The following is a 14,624-nucleotide window of genomic DNA, read 5'->3' on the forward strand; positions in this document are numbered from 1 at the left end:
CCGTGTAATGTCAGTTACATGCTGAACATTCAGGAACCCTGGATGCAGGTTGTATGTATGTATTACAGGATGCTGTAAACCTGCATCCCCGCGCAAGAGCGGGTGGCATAATGGCTGCCAGTGTTCCTGGCAAATGCCTTACCGAAGTCTGTAAGAAGATTATCACATGCTTTGTTTTTCGGTGGTCTTTCATTGGTTTTATTTTCTTATTCCAAATGGTGAAATGTATTCATAAGACGTAATACGACACTGTTGCAGATAACAGTATACCAGATTTAAAATACTATGTTAAGTAGCAGCTATAGAATTCATATTACTGTAACTTCTCCCCTAGGTTAGAGTTTAATACAGATTTATTTATTTTGAGGGCAAGCCTGCAAATTTAAAAAGCGTACAGAGATTGTTTTTGAAATGGGCACATAAAAACCAGCTGACAGAATAGGCAGCAGATGTGTTTCATTGTTGTATAAATGGGGAGTACTCTTGCCAATATAATTCAATGCCTTTTTTGGGGGGTTTGGTTGTTTGGTTTTTTTTTTTTTTTAGTTCCAAGCTTCACTTACATGGATATAATTTCAAAAGGCAAATAAATTGTTCAAGGGTTTCTTTTATCTTCATGTCAATCACAACAGAGAGAGGCCTGAATGTCTTCTGATGCAGTCTTATCTTTGTTAAATGTATAATATAGTTGAGGTTTCCTTGTGTTGCTTTTAATATTAGAACCAAGGTTTCAGCAAATAAATATTATCTAGGAATGTACAAAAGATGCCTTTGGCATCTGTGCCTCACAAAGATTTCTGGAATATGCTTGTGCTTTTTCTAGCCCCCCCCCTTTTTTTTCCCCTCCCCCCAAAACCAACCCTTTCATAAAATCCGCTGAGCATAATTGCTTTAAAATAATGATAGCAAGAGTTGTTATACAGTGGAATTTTGCTATAAAGGTTATAGCTCTGACATGAAAGGTCTCTGTGAATATGGTTGATACTTTAATCATATTTTGTGAAAGAGTCGTTAAAATGCTTTTAAACTCATTTTTTCATAATGTCTTTGATTTTTGGGGTTTATACACTGATTTTACTGTCTGTAACGTAACACATCAGCACTCTTACTATGCAATAGTTGTGCAGTGCTACTTCTCATGACTTGAATGTTTTGCGGTATAAACTAATGACATTCTTAAACATGTGCGTATTGGAAATATCTCGAGGCAAGGATGTGGACTTGGCAAATATTGATGAGTCATGCAATAATTTCTTTCCTCTAAGTAACAGGAGTTCTTCAACATCTTAGCTGCTTTGGAGTCTGTTCAGAATTCGTTTAACTGTTCAAAGTAAGGTCAGGAACAAGTGCAGATTCACCGTCTCATTCAGATGGAAGATTTTGGGTTTGGGAGAGATCAGTTTAACTTTCCATAGCAGCGGGAAAGCGATTCTCTTTGCAACGCTTAGGTTTGTTTGGTACAGAACACTTTTAAATACTCATCAAAAGGAGACGCTGTTTGGAAGGTTTAACCAGAGGAGATTTGCAAGAAGTATTCAAAGCCGAGAGAGAGAATCACATTAATTGCTAGTTGGTGAATTTTAGTGCTCTCAGCAATATGTAGAAAGCAAGAAAAAAAATCAAAGGTGGTTACACAGAAAATATTCAATTTATAGTTTAATTAGTTGGGGGAGTTTATACCAAGAGCAACAAAATATTGCTGTGATGTTATAAATTTCCATTTCTGTCTTGATTCAGTGCAATGTTAGTATCTTATAATAGAAGCCATGCATGTGAAATGCCACTTCTGTACTTTTTAGAAGTTCATCTTTTAACAGCCTGTAAAATACAGGTAGGCAAAGCGAGTCACGATGCACGGCTGTTTGGAACCCTGTAAAACTCATCTGCACAATGAAAGCAGTGCAGAAATTCACCTGCTGTTCCTGCACTGCTTGGTGTGAGTCTTGGCAGTATTGTGTGGAGATACTGGTTCCAGTCTCAGAAGCAAAAGTGGGGGGGTCTTTCTTTTGTTTGGGGAGGGTTTTTTTTGGGCGGGGGGGGGGTTATGGGATTTTTGGGGGGGGGGTTGGGGTTTTTTTTTGGGTTTTTTTTTTTTTCCCTCCCGGTGCAATGCTTTGCTCAGGCTGGTGAGCTAAGTTGCAGCTTCTTGACAGAGCTGTGCTGGTAACCGCTTCAAAGCCAGCATCTTCAGTACTGTTAATACAGCCTGGGTTTCTTTTGTTTGGGCGGTGGGGAGTTATTGCTTGGGTTTTTTGTTTTTGCTTGGTGGGGTTTTTTTGAAAGATATTTCTTCATTTGCTATCCTGCCTGGCTTGTAAGCGTAGTCAGGGATATGCCTAAGTGAAACTGTTCTGCTTTATCACTACAAGTAAGACTGACTATGTTAACCTAACATAGCCACAGCGTATGCTTGTGTGCTGTCACTGTTGAACACTGGATGAGTACCTGTAAGTTACTTGTATGTCAAGTTTCAACGCATGTTGAACAGATGTAAACACCATTTTACTTCATTGCTTTAGTTTGGAAAGTCATGACGCCGGAAAGTTCTCAGTGGTATAATTGGGCATCAGTAAAATAAAAAATTGCAATTGTGGTCCAAGACTTGCTTCTGCTTTCTGTGGCTTCCCCACTGGGATAGATTTTACTAATACAGAGGGATTGTGGTTTCTCTTCCAAAAGAAGCTCGTGGTGATTTTCATGTAGCTGACTGCTTGTCAGGGCAACATCTATATAGTCAATTTTTTAACTTGAATTTCATTTTATTGTCTGTGAAAACTCATACCAGAAAGGACAAATGTATCATTTGGTGGTGGGCCGTCTCATCTAGACTGTGCTCTTGGCTAGAAAGGTTGGACCAGGTGATCCTTGAGGTCCCTTCCAACCTGGGATTCTATGATTCTATGATTGATTGATAATTTCTTTTTTTTTTTTTTTTTCCCTCTCCCCCCCCCCCCCAGGTTAACTTACTGAATTCTATTCATGACAACTTTCATCAGTAAGTAATAGTCATTTTTCTCTTGATAGTTGAAATGAGTAGCATGCTTGGTTTGAAAACTGGGAGCAGGCCTGAGTTATAGAGTCTAAAAAAATTGTTAGAATTTTTAATTAATGTAAACTATTTTATAAAATAGTTTATTAATTCTGTTTAAGCCAATGTTTGGGGAATGAAAGACTTGGAATTACCGAACTTTTATAGCCAACATATGTTTTTAATATCTCCCTCTTAAGTTGCAGCTGTGGAATGAAATCATTCAGTCATAATTTTCCTGGCATTAATTTAAATATTTTTCTCTGTTTTGTGAAGTTGTGGTTAATACATTATGTACAAAACATTAGACTTGGACATATTTCAGACATGTTTATTAGAGACTAACTCTGTATTTAAAGGTTTTGATGAAGTGTGAAGTCTTTAGGTAAAATCATGGTTCCCTTGCAAGTTCAAGGTCAAATATCAGTCTATGATGCAGCCGGTATTTATTTTTTTTTTCTGTGGTTTTTTGACTTCACAAAAAAAAGTCCAGTATGAATTTTTGTCACAACAGTACAATTCAGTAGAGTCATGGGGGAGGAGATGGCCGTTTAATAGTTTTAAACAATTCTTCCTATTGTATCTTTTTATAATTCTGTTGTGAAATTAGAAGCTTCTCTTTTTTTCCAGCGTAATTAATGATCTCTTTACTTACTTCAATACACTTCTGTCCTTCTGTGTTTGGTCAGAGATTTTGATTTTTCTAAAAATTATTTTTTCCTATTGTGATATCCAAAACTTTTAATTACAACAAAACCCAGGAATTAAGTATTTTAGGTGTTTTCCTTTGCAGCAGGGATTGTAGATCTGTTTTGCTCAGTGATGAGATCCTTTTGATTCTCTTCAGTCAGTAGATACCAACGCTGTCATGGACAGCTGGGTCTTTGATTGGTTTTTTGTTGGATGGGTGTGCGGGGTTGTATTTTCTTTGTTTTATTTTTCTTAATCTGTTTAAGAAGCGTTACAAGTCTAAAACTGCTTCTGGGCTTTCCCTATTAGGGCATGAAATTATTTTTTAGAATATTTGTTGATCTACTAGTCCTCTACTTGCCTTCTTCATATTCACAACAGCTGCTTTTCTTAAACGTTTGTGCTTTTGGTTAGTTAATAGCAATTTATTTCTGTACAACACATGAGAGAGGGGAACAGACTTGAACCGACACGGAGAACGCTTGTGATGAGCTCTGTAGTCTCTGTTCCCATCTCTGATAGCTTATACTAGCTGAAGAGCTGCACTGCTGCCTGAAATCAGTAACTAAAAAGATGAATTTTTACACAGAACACTAAGCAATGTGAATTCTTGGACACGGGTAAATATGCAAGACAACTGTAGATGAGACACGTTGTCCTACATCCCTGTCAGTTGTTATCTCTTTTTTCTTTCCAGAGCAATGGCATCTTCTGGTTCTCGTGAGCAGTTTCTACGGCAGATGGAGCAGATTGTAGAAGGCATCAAACAGAATCGGATGAAGGTCTGAGACTCTTCTCGCTTTCTTTGCTAGAACCTGGGAATTATTTCAGAAAAGCCTCTTGGATAATAACTGTGCATGGAGAAGGCCATTATGTGAGGTGCAAATTAAGCAAGCAACTGACAAGTATTACTTATTTTCACATCCATAAGAAACTGCTCACCACTGAAATGTTAAGGAATAGAGTAGGATAGAGGTTTTATAACGCTTCTCTCCGGACGGGAAGCTTACACCCCTTAACTTCGTTATTGGCGGTGTAGTGATGTGGATGCTTGAAACAGCTGTTACTGAAGTCAGTGAGAATTCTTCTGTTTGGATGGCGTGGGCGCAGTCAGACCTCCGTCTGGGGCACAGTTTTTCAGGCAGCTGGAGCTGACTGAAGCTGCTTTCTGCTGCTGAAGAGGGTCAGCAGTACCTCACAGAGCCCCAGCCATCAGCTTCCCTTGTCCCAGTTGCAGCGCTCGTCTGACCCCTTGCTGAATCCACGCGGGTGGATTTTTGTTCTTTTTGTTGTTTTTAACCTGATTTAGAAGAGACTCAGCACTGCTGATGAGTGCGTTGTGTCCACATAGCAAGTGAAGGGGGTTTGTGGGTGAGCAGAGCCCTAGTGCTCGTTCAGAGAAGACAAAACTGCTGCTGGTAACATTTGAGGGCTGTTTTGTAAAAGCACAGCCTCAGTGGACTTGTGTGAAGTGGTCTTGGGGCAATGCAAGCATGAGGTCCGGCAGTGCTCCATAGCTGTCCACAGGCATATTTGCGTACAAGAAGTACTTAAGCCTATCCCTGTTGATAATGGTAGTTACTAACTTGTAGCTATTGTGTTGGTTTACTCCTTTATTTTCATACGTGAACATACTCATATTTTCCTAAGTCCCATAAAGGGGCTTTGAGATTCTTTTCTCTATAGAGCCAGAAAATTGTTGGTAGTGGATTATAGCTGTTCTTTATTTGAGTTTAAATGGACGTATGGTAGACTATAAATCAATATATACTAGAATGTGTACTGGAAATGCAGTCTGTCCGGGTACTGGGCTGTTTTATCTCAGTAGCTAAATAGAAACTTCAAATGTAAAATATGATAAGCATGTGTATACAGCGAAACAGAACAGGGTGGAACTCAAGCTGTACCAACGCTCTTTGGCACTAATAAACTCCACTATAAAAATATATGATATTTACTATCGACTGCTGTGTTTGAATAGGTGGCTAGTTCATTGCCTTTTTTTGCAATGAGTTATTTTCATTTGCATGACTTCTTATTTTCAGAGAGGACAAAATGACAGCAGAAAGAATAGCGGTATTGGTGGTTGTGTGTACGGGTCATCTTTCTGTCGTGAAGGCTGTTGACATAATGAGTGACTCAGTGTCAAACAGATTATGAAAATACTTTAGAAGAGTGCAATTCTGTCTAGTGAAGATGAGCTTGAAGATAATTACATTTCTCTCTTTTTTGAAGAATGACATTATTTTAATTGCTGCAACAAGCAACTGCCCCAAATTGAAACTGTCCAGGAGTTCAGTGTTTTGTTTTCTATCTTGTCCTCCGTTATGTGCGCAGAAATGGGTAACGGCACAGCAAATGCAAGGAGTGAAAGCAGACTCGGAGCTCTGCTGTGACTTACTGCAGGTTCTTGCAATTGAACTGTTAAATCTTTGAAGTCCATAGAATCATCCTGGACTCTCTTACTATCTCTTCCAATGGAATCAAAACTTCCAGCTGCTTCACGTACAGATAAGGGAGAGGGAAGTACATGGAGCTATCATGTCAGATGACTGATAGTTCGGGAGAATACTTTCAGCATCTCTGACGGTTGCTGAATGCAGTGGCAGCTCACGTCACCTGTGCTGTATTTCTGCACTGGCAGTTTGGCCACTGGCATAGTGTGAGAGAGTTCACAAGTGACATTTCATTCCTAAGCACAGGTGTCTGGATCAGCAGGAGGTGGCAGATACAACTAATGGAAAAATCCAAGAATTTCTGAATGAAAAAGCTAAGCTTATCTCAACTGAGAGAAAAAAAATTGTTAGTGATGGAGTAGATAATCATTTGGTACCTTCTCGTAGTTGATTTCTCAATGCCGGTGAAGATACTAACAACAAATGGATGCTAAGAAAGTTTTAACAATTCACATGGTTCCTTGGGGAACAGCTCTGCCGCAAAAGAGAAAGTTTTCTTGTTCTTCACTTAGGAAATGTCTGTTGGATGACTTTTTCAACAGACGGGCTAGTTGTACGCTGCAAGGGTTGTTCATCCCTGTGATGGTTTAGTCTTATCTATTCGACTTCTGTCTGCAGTGCATTAGAAGTGCTCAGTCAGTCTCACGATTCACTCTTAAAGTGCATCCACTTTGTTTTCTGTACAGCCCTGAAGACCTTCTGCCTGAAGAGAAATTTCAGTTTTCAAAGCCCATCATATTGTAACAGCATCGTAAAAGAGGCCTAAGGAGAAATCAGACATACTTGTCACCAAGAACGAGTAACTTGCGAACAAGCATTTCAGTGTGATAACAGATATTCATGAGACTGTCTGAGGACAGAGCAGGCCAATTTCTACTGAGAGGAGTGTGTCGAGAGATTTGTCATGGTCATGCATAAAGGAAGCAATTTATCAAAGGACAGTAATAGGGTCTTATCTCTTTGCAAGAATCTAGTTCCTAGATGTTTTAGCAGTGCTGGTTTTAGCCTCATCCTAAAGGAACAGGACACATGTAGTAATGCTTTTTTCTGTATTAACACATTTAACGCTTTTTCTTCCTCAAGCATAACTTTAAAAACCTACTGGCTCTGGTAAGTTATGTCAGGAGAGATTCCCTGATGTTTTGGACAGCAGCTGGCTTTGTAAAGGAGACGTACCTTGTTAGCAGTGTTCATACTCAGGGAAGGTTTGGGATCTGCTCGTTTCTTTTAGGCATAAGAATCAAGAAGATCAATGCTGATGCATAAATCTAGAAATGCAGCAAGTTCTGCTGTGGAATGACCTGCTTGTTTGGGCTTTAGGGGATTCTTGCAGTTTTTTTGGAATTAAAATTTAGGAGAGGAAAGCCTGTCAGAGAAAATGCAAAAATAATTTTTGGGGAGAGGAACGCACCAGGGCTTTTTTAATGTGGTTGTGCCCTAGCAGCGGAGGGAGGGAGGGAAAATTGACTCTCTAGACTAGCAGCAAACTCATCTGTGATGCTGTGATGGAAGAACTTCATTAGAACTACCCCTGAGAGGACGGCACTCTGTTCTATAGTAAGAACCAACCCCCTTCACATTTAGGGACTTAAGTTATGTTTGTCACAACTTTGGCACAAGGAGAAAAGAGATTGCTTGTGTGTGGGTCTTGAGCAAGTACAGCATTGCACGGGAAGGTAAAGAGGTCTCCTGCCCCCCTCCCTGTTTGATACAACTAACATGAACAATCAAATCCAGATCTCAGTGTTGCATCAAAAAACTTTGTTGTTGTTTCATTTTGGTTTTTCTGTTTAAATAATTTCACTGTGTCATCGTTGAGGTAGGATTGTTCAGTGAGCGATTCCTGGCTTGCAGAGGTGTGAGCCTTAGTTTAATTCTGAATGCTACCTATAGCGCCACTGGTACCGAGACTTCAGCATTAGCCTTTCAGGTTTTTTTAAGAGCTGGCCTAAATTTTCGTTGCATTTAAAGCACGAGCCAGGGGTGTAATTTATGAAGCATCTGCCTCCCATTTTCAATTATAGATAGTTGTTCCTTATACAGTATATACGTGTGTGTGTATTCCTTATACAGTATATGATCTCTTATCCTTCCTGTTTACCAACAGATGGAAAAGAAGAAGCAAGAAAACAAAATGCGAAGAGACCAGTTGAACGATGAATACTTAGAGCTTCTAGAGAAACAGAGGCTTTACTTTAAAACAGTGAAAGAATTTAAAGAGGTAAGAACATTTTTGCTAATATAAACTGGCAAGTGTTCAGTGACCCATTTTGGCTTGACATTTGCATTGATATCTGCACAAGAGTTCCTAATACGCTGATTATCACACCGTGTTCACGATGTCTCGTGGTGGTTATCTCCACATGAGTCTCGGACTCTGAATTTGATTCTGGAAATTCTTTTTTCACTGATAGACTAGCACCCCTCCAGGCTACAGGGGAAGTTCACTTTGTTACCGAGCAAGCTGTATATTTGGGGTTGCAAATGGAATCTCTTGAAGATCTATAAGCAGTTAGGTATTGGAGCAAAGAGGGCTGTGGAAACATGCGTGAGTAAGGGAGGGAATCCATAAATACCTTTAGGAACCAGCCTTGTTTTCTAACCACTGTGAAAGCACTGTTTAACACCTCATTGATTTAGCCTTTCCTGAGCTTTTCATCATAATGTGCTTCTGTTAATTATTGTCTCCATGATAATGAATGACAAAGTAGTGCTGCCAGGCAGAATTGTCATTTGGCTTCAGCTGTTTGAGGAAAAACATCTTTCTGTAATTCATCCTGCTTTGTTCCGAGACAGTTCCTTCCTGTTTCGGACAGTGCGCTCTGCGACAATGACAGGGACTGTTCCGCTGCTTTTCTGACATGCAGCATTTCACCTCCTAGTTGCATAAGTTAGGTGGAATTTTTTTTTTTGTGGAAGCGTAAATAAGCCTTTTTTCTTCCACTGCCGTGTGAGGGAACTTGTACTTGACCTTGCTATCCTTAAAAGTAAATGAAGTCATGGCTGTGGTGTTGAAAACAGGTGGTAAGTACTTAGGTAAATCTATTTCTTGACCTAGGCTTGTTTCCTGAACGCTAACTTTTTTGCAAACTGTCTTGTGAAGTTCCAGATCACCTGAAAGCAATCTCAGTTTCAGATTTATTCGATTTGTAAGTAAAAAGGTGGATTTGCTTTAGCTACTTTTACCAACTTTAGGCAAATGGTCAAGCAGCATTCCTTTTGGCTTAAATGTAATGAAGGTTAATGAGTATTACCATTGGAATAACATTCTGGATGAATCAGAATTATCTTCAGCTCATCACTAACTCCAGACTACTTTGGGTCTTGGAGATCTTTCAAAATAAAAGGGTTTGGTTTTGCTGATGTGAAGACAGTAGAGTTCAGAGCAACTCCCTCCTTATCTGTTTGCTTTCTGTTAACAGGAATGCCGTAAGAATGAAATGCTGCTGTCTAAGCTGAAAGCTAGTTCTTCCTGAAGAACCCCAGCTGGTGAAGTTTAGAGATGATTGTTCAGTCCCTTGAATCTCTTTTGTGAGGTGACAGTTATAACTGCAATGTAGATATATATAGATATATATATAAAATATATACACACAGCTGTAAAAGTCTGGTTTTTTTCCCAGTATGTATCCAGTTTTACATTCCTTCATCACATGGCTGTATTCATTATTGCCTCCACTACACAGTAAAGAGTTGACACAGTACAGCAAAACAGAAATATTGTCTAATTTTATTTATTTGGGTTTGGTTTTTTCCAACAGTAAGGACAATGGGGACATTTTTTTATTCGGTTTTTAACACTGAATTAGGTCAAGATTCTGGAATAAGTAGATATGTACTGTGTAATATGTCCAGTACCCCAAGATGAGCACTGCAGAATGCAGCGGTTTATGAGCTTTGGCCGAAAAACCCCACAGAATGAGATTCCTGAAACTCGTTTCACCAGCTAATAACTTCACATGATTTTAATTTACACTCTAGCCATAGATAAGACTCCAAAGGATAAAAATTCATTTCTAATGGTTAAGGCATAAGAAAATGGAAACTTACCTTGGATAATTCCTGGTGTAAAATTATAGATCTATATTTTTATAAAGTCTAGCTGTTGTATAAATTTCTTTGAAATTTCATTTTTATATAGAGAACGTGTGCTTGTTAAATAAATAGCTACAGAAAAAAAACACCTTCATCACTAGGACCATCGTGTTATCCCTGGCTGGGACGAAAATCAAAGTCGATGTCACCTGTAATATAGGAAGATAAAGATTCAGACATTCTGCTCAAACGAACTGATGCTCACCTTTGAAGACAACCACCTATTTACCCTGCTGAGGATTTGCCCTTGGAAGTTTAGAAACTTTGCAGAACACTTTCTGAAACCTTTTTATGTCTGTATATACAGTATTTTATAATTCAAACAGTTGCTTTTTGTACTTAACATCAGGATTTTGGACTGACTTCTTAATGTACATCACATCTTTGGGAGAAGAAAAACCACGTTCTTTTTTTCCCAATAACAATGATGGCAGTGCTGTTTGAGTACTTTCTATGGCAGCAAATATAAAATAAAGAATGTTTGGAATCCAGTGACCTTCTGCTATTGTGTTTTTAAGGTGGAACTTGCTTTAGAAGCCTTAATATGCTTTTGATGTACAAGGCCATTAAAAGATGAATTGTGTCGCTATTCACTCATAAGGATGTTTTCGTGTGTCACGTAGCAATCGGTAACATTTTGTTTTCTCTTGCCGCTTTTGGCAAGCATGGTGTTTTGGTATTTGGCACAAACTATCAAACCTGGTACGTGCAAAGGAGGCCTGTGGAAGGTTATATTTCTCTTCCGTAAGCATCTGCTTAAGATTCAGAATCCTCAGTGGAGAAGGTATGAGTTCATCGCAGTACAGTACCTGATTCTACTCTTTTTGAACACAAGGCAAGGTATGATACTACCGTGCGAATTTATGCACGCTCTGTAGCATTGAAAATGGAGAAGCCTTGCATAAGGAGGTGGTTCGTGTTCTGTCCGGGTGAAATGCAGTGAGCTGCCAGAACGGTGGTAGGCTAGGTTCGATGCGAGGTACCTTCTCATAAATGAGGCTGGTTTTGTGCCAACCTGAAACACCTTTCCTGTTCCTTCAGTCCAAACAGAGCGAGCTTATTGTACCTTACTCCTCCACACTGATCAGTGACTGAATCTATCCAGGCTGCTCCCCTTGTACGCATTCAAAGTCAGTCTTCCTAGAGCTAGCGAAATAATGAAGGCAAAATTACATTCCGAGTACCTTCAAAGAAGGAAAAAAGTCACATTCAGAGTTCCTTCAAAGAAGGAAATTTGCATTGAGTGCCACTTGCAGGCTTTCTCTAGTCAGCTTTGATGTTAGGAGACATTATTTATGTCTACAAACTTTGCCCTCTATAAAAACAGTAATTCTCTTTCTTTCCAATTTGTAAAGCGAATAATTTAACTTTGGCACCAAGACCACCTGTTTGTGAAATCAAGCTGTGACATATTTGCATACTATGCACTTCTAAAAAAAAATAACTTGAATGGACATTTCAATTTGGGTTTTACAATTTTCATCAAAATTGCTTTAGTACCAAGCAATATTTCCTAGGTAGGGTAAGTAATGAACTTACATGTCGAATAAATGATGTGATTATATGGTCAGTATAACATTAAATTTTATGTTTGCCTGTTACAAACACAGTAACCTGGAAACTTCAACATGGAATACAAGAACGTTAGAACCGTTGCGCTGGCTAGGAGCTAGTGATTTTGACTAAGATATAAATTTGGGGTTTGTGAAGATCCAGTTACTGCTCATAGAAAATAAATGAGAGTCCAGATTATACCGTAACGTAACAGACCAATTTCTTTCTGCAACAGATTGAACTCCAGGGCAGACGGACGCTATCTTTGCTTTCAGATCCTGGTGTGAAAATGGGAGGAAAGAGGCTGGAGAGGTATGAGAAAAGTTACGTCAGCTGTTCCTTGCTTTGTCGCAGGCCGTGTGCGCTGGGGGTGCCGTTTCCCCTGGTACCGGGGAGGAATCAAAATGAAAGGGGCGCTGCTTCTAACGGCCCGCTTAACCCTGACAGTCATCAGGTTAACCATGACGTCAGGCTGCCCCAGGCGGTTTTACCGTGGAGGAACAAGTGCGCATCATGCTACGGCTGCTCGTGGGAAGGTGATTTTTGGGAACCGTATCCAAGATGCTTTGATGCTATAAACATGACAGTCCTGCTAAACAGAAACAGTTGAGTTCATTTGAGCTTCCAGCAAAATGATGACAGCTATTTGTCAAAGGGAAGGGCAGTGCCAGGAGGGAACTGCTGAGTTTTCAAAGAAAGGAGGGCAGTGCTTTGAAGTGGTTATTTTCCTTTAAGTCAATAAGCTTCACTGTGTACCATGTCTTTGCTGGAGATTTAAAGTCTTTTTTGCATAATTATTACATTAGTTTTTTGATCTACAGAATTACAAATATTTTTAATGCCCCCAGTTTGGTGATTGGAGCTGTGCAGCTGAGGCACTGAGTTCCGAGCGCGTAGATGCGTGTATGCAAAGGGCTCTACAAACCTAGAGCAAGCAGAATCTGTCTTAATCCTCCATTTTGGCGGGTTGCAAGGGAGGAGCTAAGAGTTTCTCAGAATTTTACCTCAGTATTGCTGGATTTCTTTGACTTTTTAAAGAGAAAGATCTCGCCCTGAATTCATTCGGTGTTACCAGGCTTGTAAAATAACATTTACAGGACTTGTAGCAAAACTTCCTTTTTTTTTTTCTCCCTCTAATTTCATAGAGCCTGCTCAGAGCTTGAATTTGCATTTCAATACATTTAATTATTTTGATATGCTGATTAATAAACCGCTGTAAAGTAAAAGTCTGCTCTTTGTTTCAGAAGCTGAGACAGTCTCTGAACTTAAGGCGTACACTTACCTTTTAGCCCGTGACAGCTTCCTTTAAATGCAGTTCCGCAAGTGCACTGGTAAAATACCTTTTAGAGAGTGAAGTCAGTGACATACACCGAATCCAAGCATGACAAAATCCAGACAATCTTTTTGTTACGGTCTGTCAAAACAAATGCAGTACTGCACCAAGTCACTATTGATTTGAATAAAAGAAAATCTCGGAAGGCAAGTTAAAATGTGACCAATATTTTTTTTTTTACGGTTTCTTCCCTTCTTCCTCTTTATTTAATGCAAAATCTACTTACTAAAGTGCGACCTTAGTGCGTAGGTTCCGGAACCAAACAATATTTGATGGGGGAGAAACGTATGAATGACATGCAAAAGCATTTTACTGTGTGACAAAGTAGCATGTCGTACTCTTTATTCTCCGGAGACGCTGTGGCACAGGTCTACCCAGCCACACAGGGGATGATAGCAAAACTTTACAAGAAATTTCTGTAGAAACATAAAATTACTTGCATGAGAGAAAGGGCGTTACTTCTTTTAAGTCCCACTTTGTATAGCTGCTGGTACTCACGCAAAATGGACGGCTGGAGAATTGTGATTTGCTGGTACACCACCTCCTTAGCACCAGCTTTCCTAAATTAGGCACGTAAGTAGGGCACCACGTACAAGGCGATACGCAAATCTTACTCGTTTGGGTGGTGGATGACGTACTCTTAGGATAGTCTTTTATCTAAAAAAAAATTACGAACGCAAGCCTGTTTATTCCTGCAGGCTTTACGCGGCCACGGCTGCAGCAGCTCAGCCAGCTGGCATCAGAGCCGCTAAGGCTCCGGTGCCTGGAGCGCGGGGCAGGCGCTGCCTCCTTGCCCGGCTCTTCAGGCAGGTGCGTGGCTGCTTCACGCCCAGCAGCGTGTTCCCATCATCGGCTGCTGCTCATACCTGGTTTCTGGGTGACGGTGGCGTAGACCAGCTTATGAGGTACTGCTCACAGGGGTTTGTCAGTGTGTATTCTCAGGGCCAACCCCTCCGTCTTTTTGCATCAATCTTCATGTAGGAATGGCTTGGGAATTCTCAGCGAAACCAGCTATTTAGAAGCAGAAATTGCAGTAGAGTTGAAAGATCAGGAGCTCCTGGGTACAATAATACATTACTGAAGAGCTTTTATCGTAGAAGCTGTTTCATGGAGCGAGGAGGAGCATAGAAAGTTATTAGCATTTTCTGTTCACATTCATCTTCCAAAGCTCTTCGATTTCTGCACAAGCTGTGGATTCCAACAGCACAACAAACGGAGGCCTTAATTTCCGTAGAGCTGCAGGGTTCTCAGAGCCTTGCTGCAGGACACGGCAATGCCCTTCTGCTGAGCAGTAGGCTCCAGTCAGTTTTTCTAGGAGCAGATTCAGTGTCAGGAAATAAAATTAGTAGTCCACTGTGTACAAGCAGAGATGACTGGTGTACTCCAAATTGGCAGCTTGTCTTTGGAGAAATAAATGACTACATCTAAGCACTGCCAAATCATGTTTCTTTAGAAAGCTGATTTTTAT

General features: G+C 40.0%; 1 protein-coding gene across 2 annotated transcripts in view; it reads left to right on the forward strand.

Annotated features, from left to right (window-relative positions):
- Positions 1–10,761, forward strand: part of CCDC93 (CCC complex scaffolding subunit CCDC93) — a 53,247-nt gene extending 42,486 nt beyond the window's left edge. The window contains exons 20-24 of one of the 2 annotated variants that reach the window (XR_015699115.1): positions 2,958–2,995; positions 4,416–4,500; positions 8,282–8,395; positions 9,597–9,710; positions 10,371–10,761. Coding sequence is in view for 1 of the 2 variants with exons in the window: in XM_087733803.1 (XP_087589929.1) it covers positions 2,958–2,995; positions 4,416–4,500; positions 8,282–8,395; positions 9,597–9,650 (291 nt within the window). In the remaining variant the exon portion in view is untranslated. Of the gene's footprint in view, positions 1–2,957; positions 2,996–4,415; positions 4,501–8,281; positions 8,396–9,596 lie in introns of both variants that reach the window. The other variant, XM_087733803.1, reaches the window with a different exon arrangement.
- The last annotated feature ends 3,863 nt before the right edge of the window (positions 10,762–14,624 follow it).

This window comes from Nipponia nippon, unplaced genomic scaffold, assembly GCF_047370975.1.
Source record: "Nipponia nippon isolate SJK-2023a ecotype South Korea unplaced genomic scaffold, ASM4737097v1 scaffold_5, whole genome shotgun sequence".
Lineage (NCBI taxonomy): Eukaryota > Metazoa > Chordata > Aves > Pelecaniformes > Threskiornithidae > Nipponia > Nipponia nippon.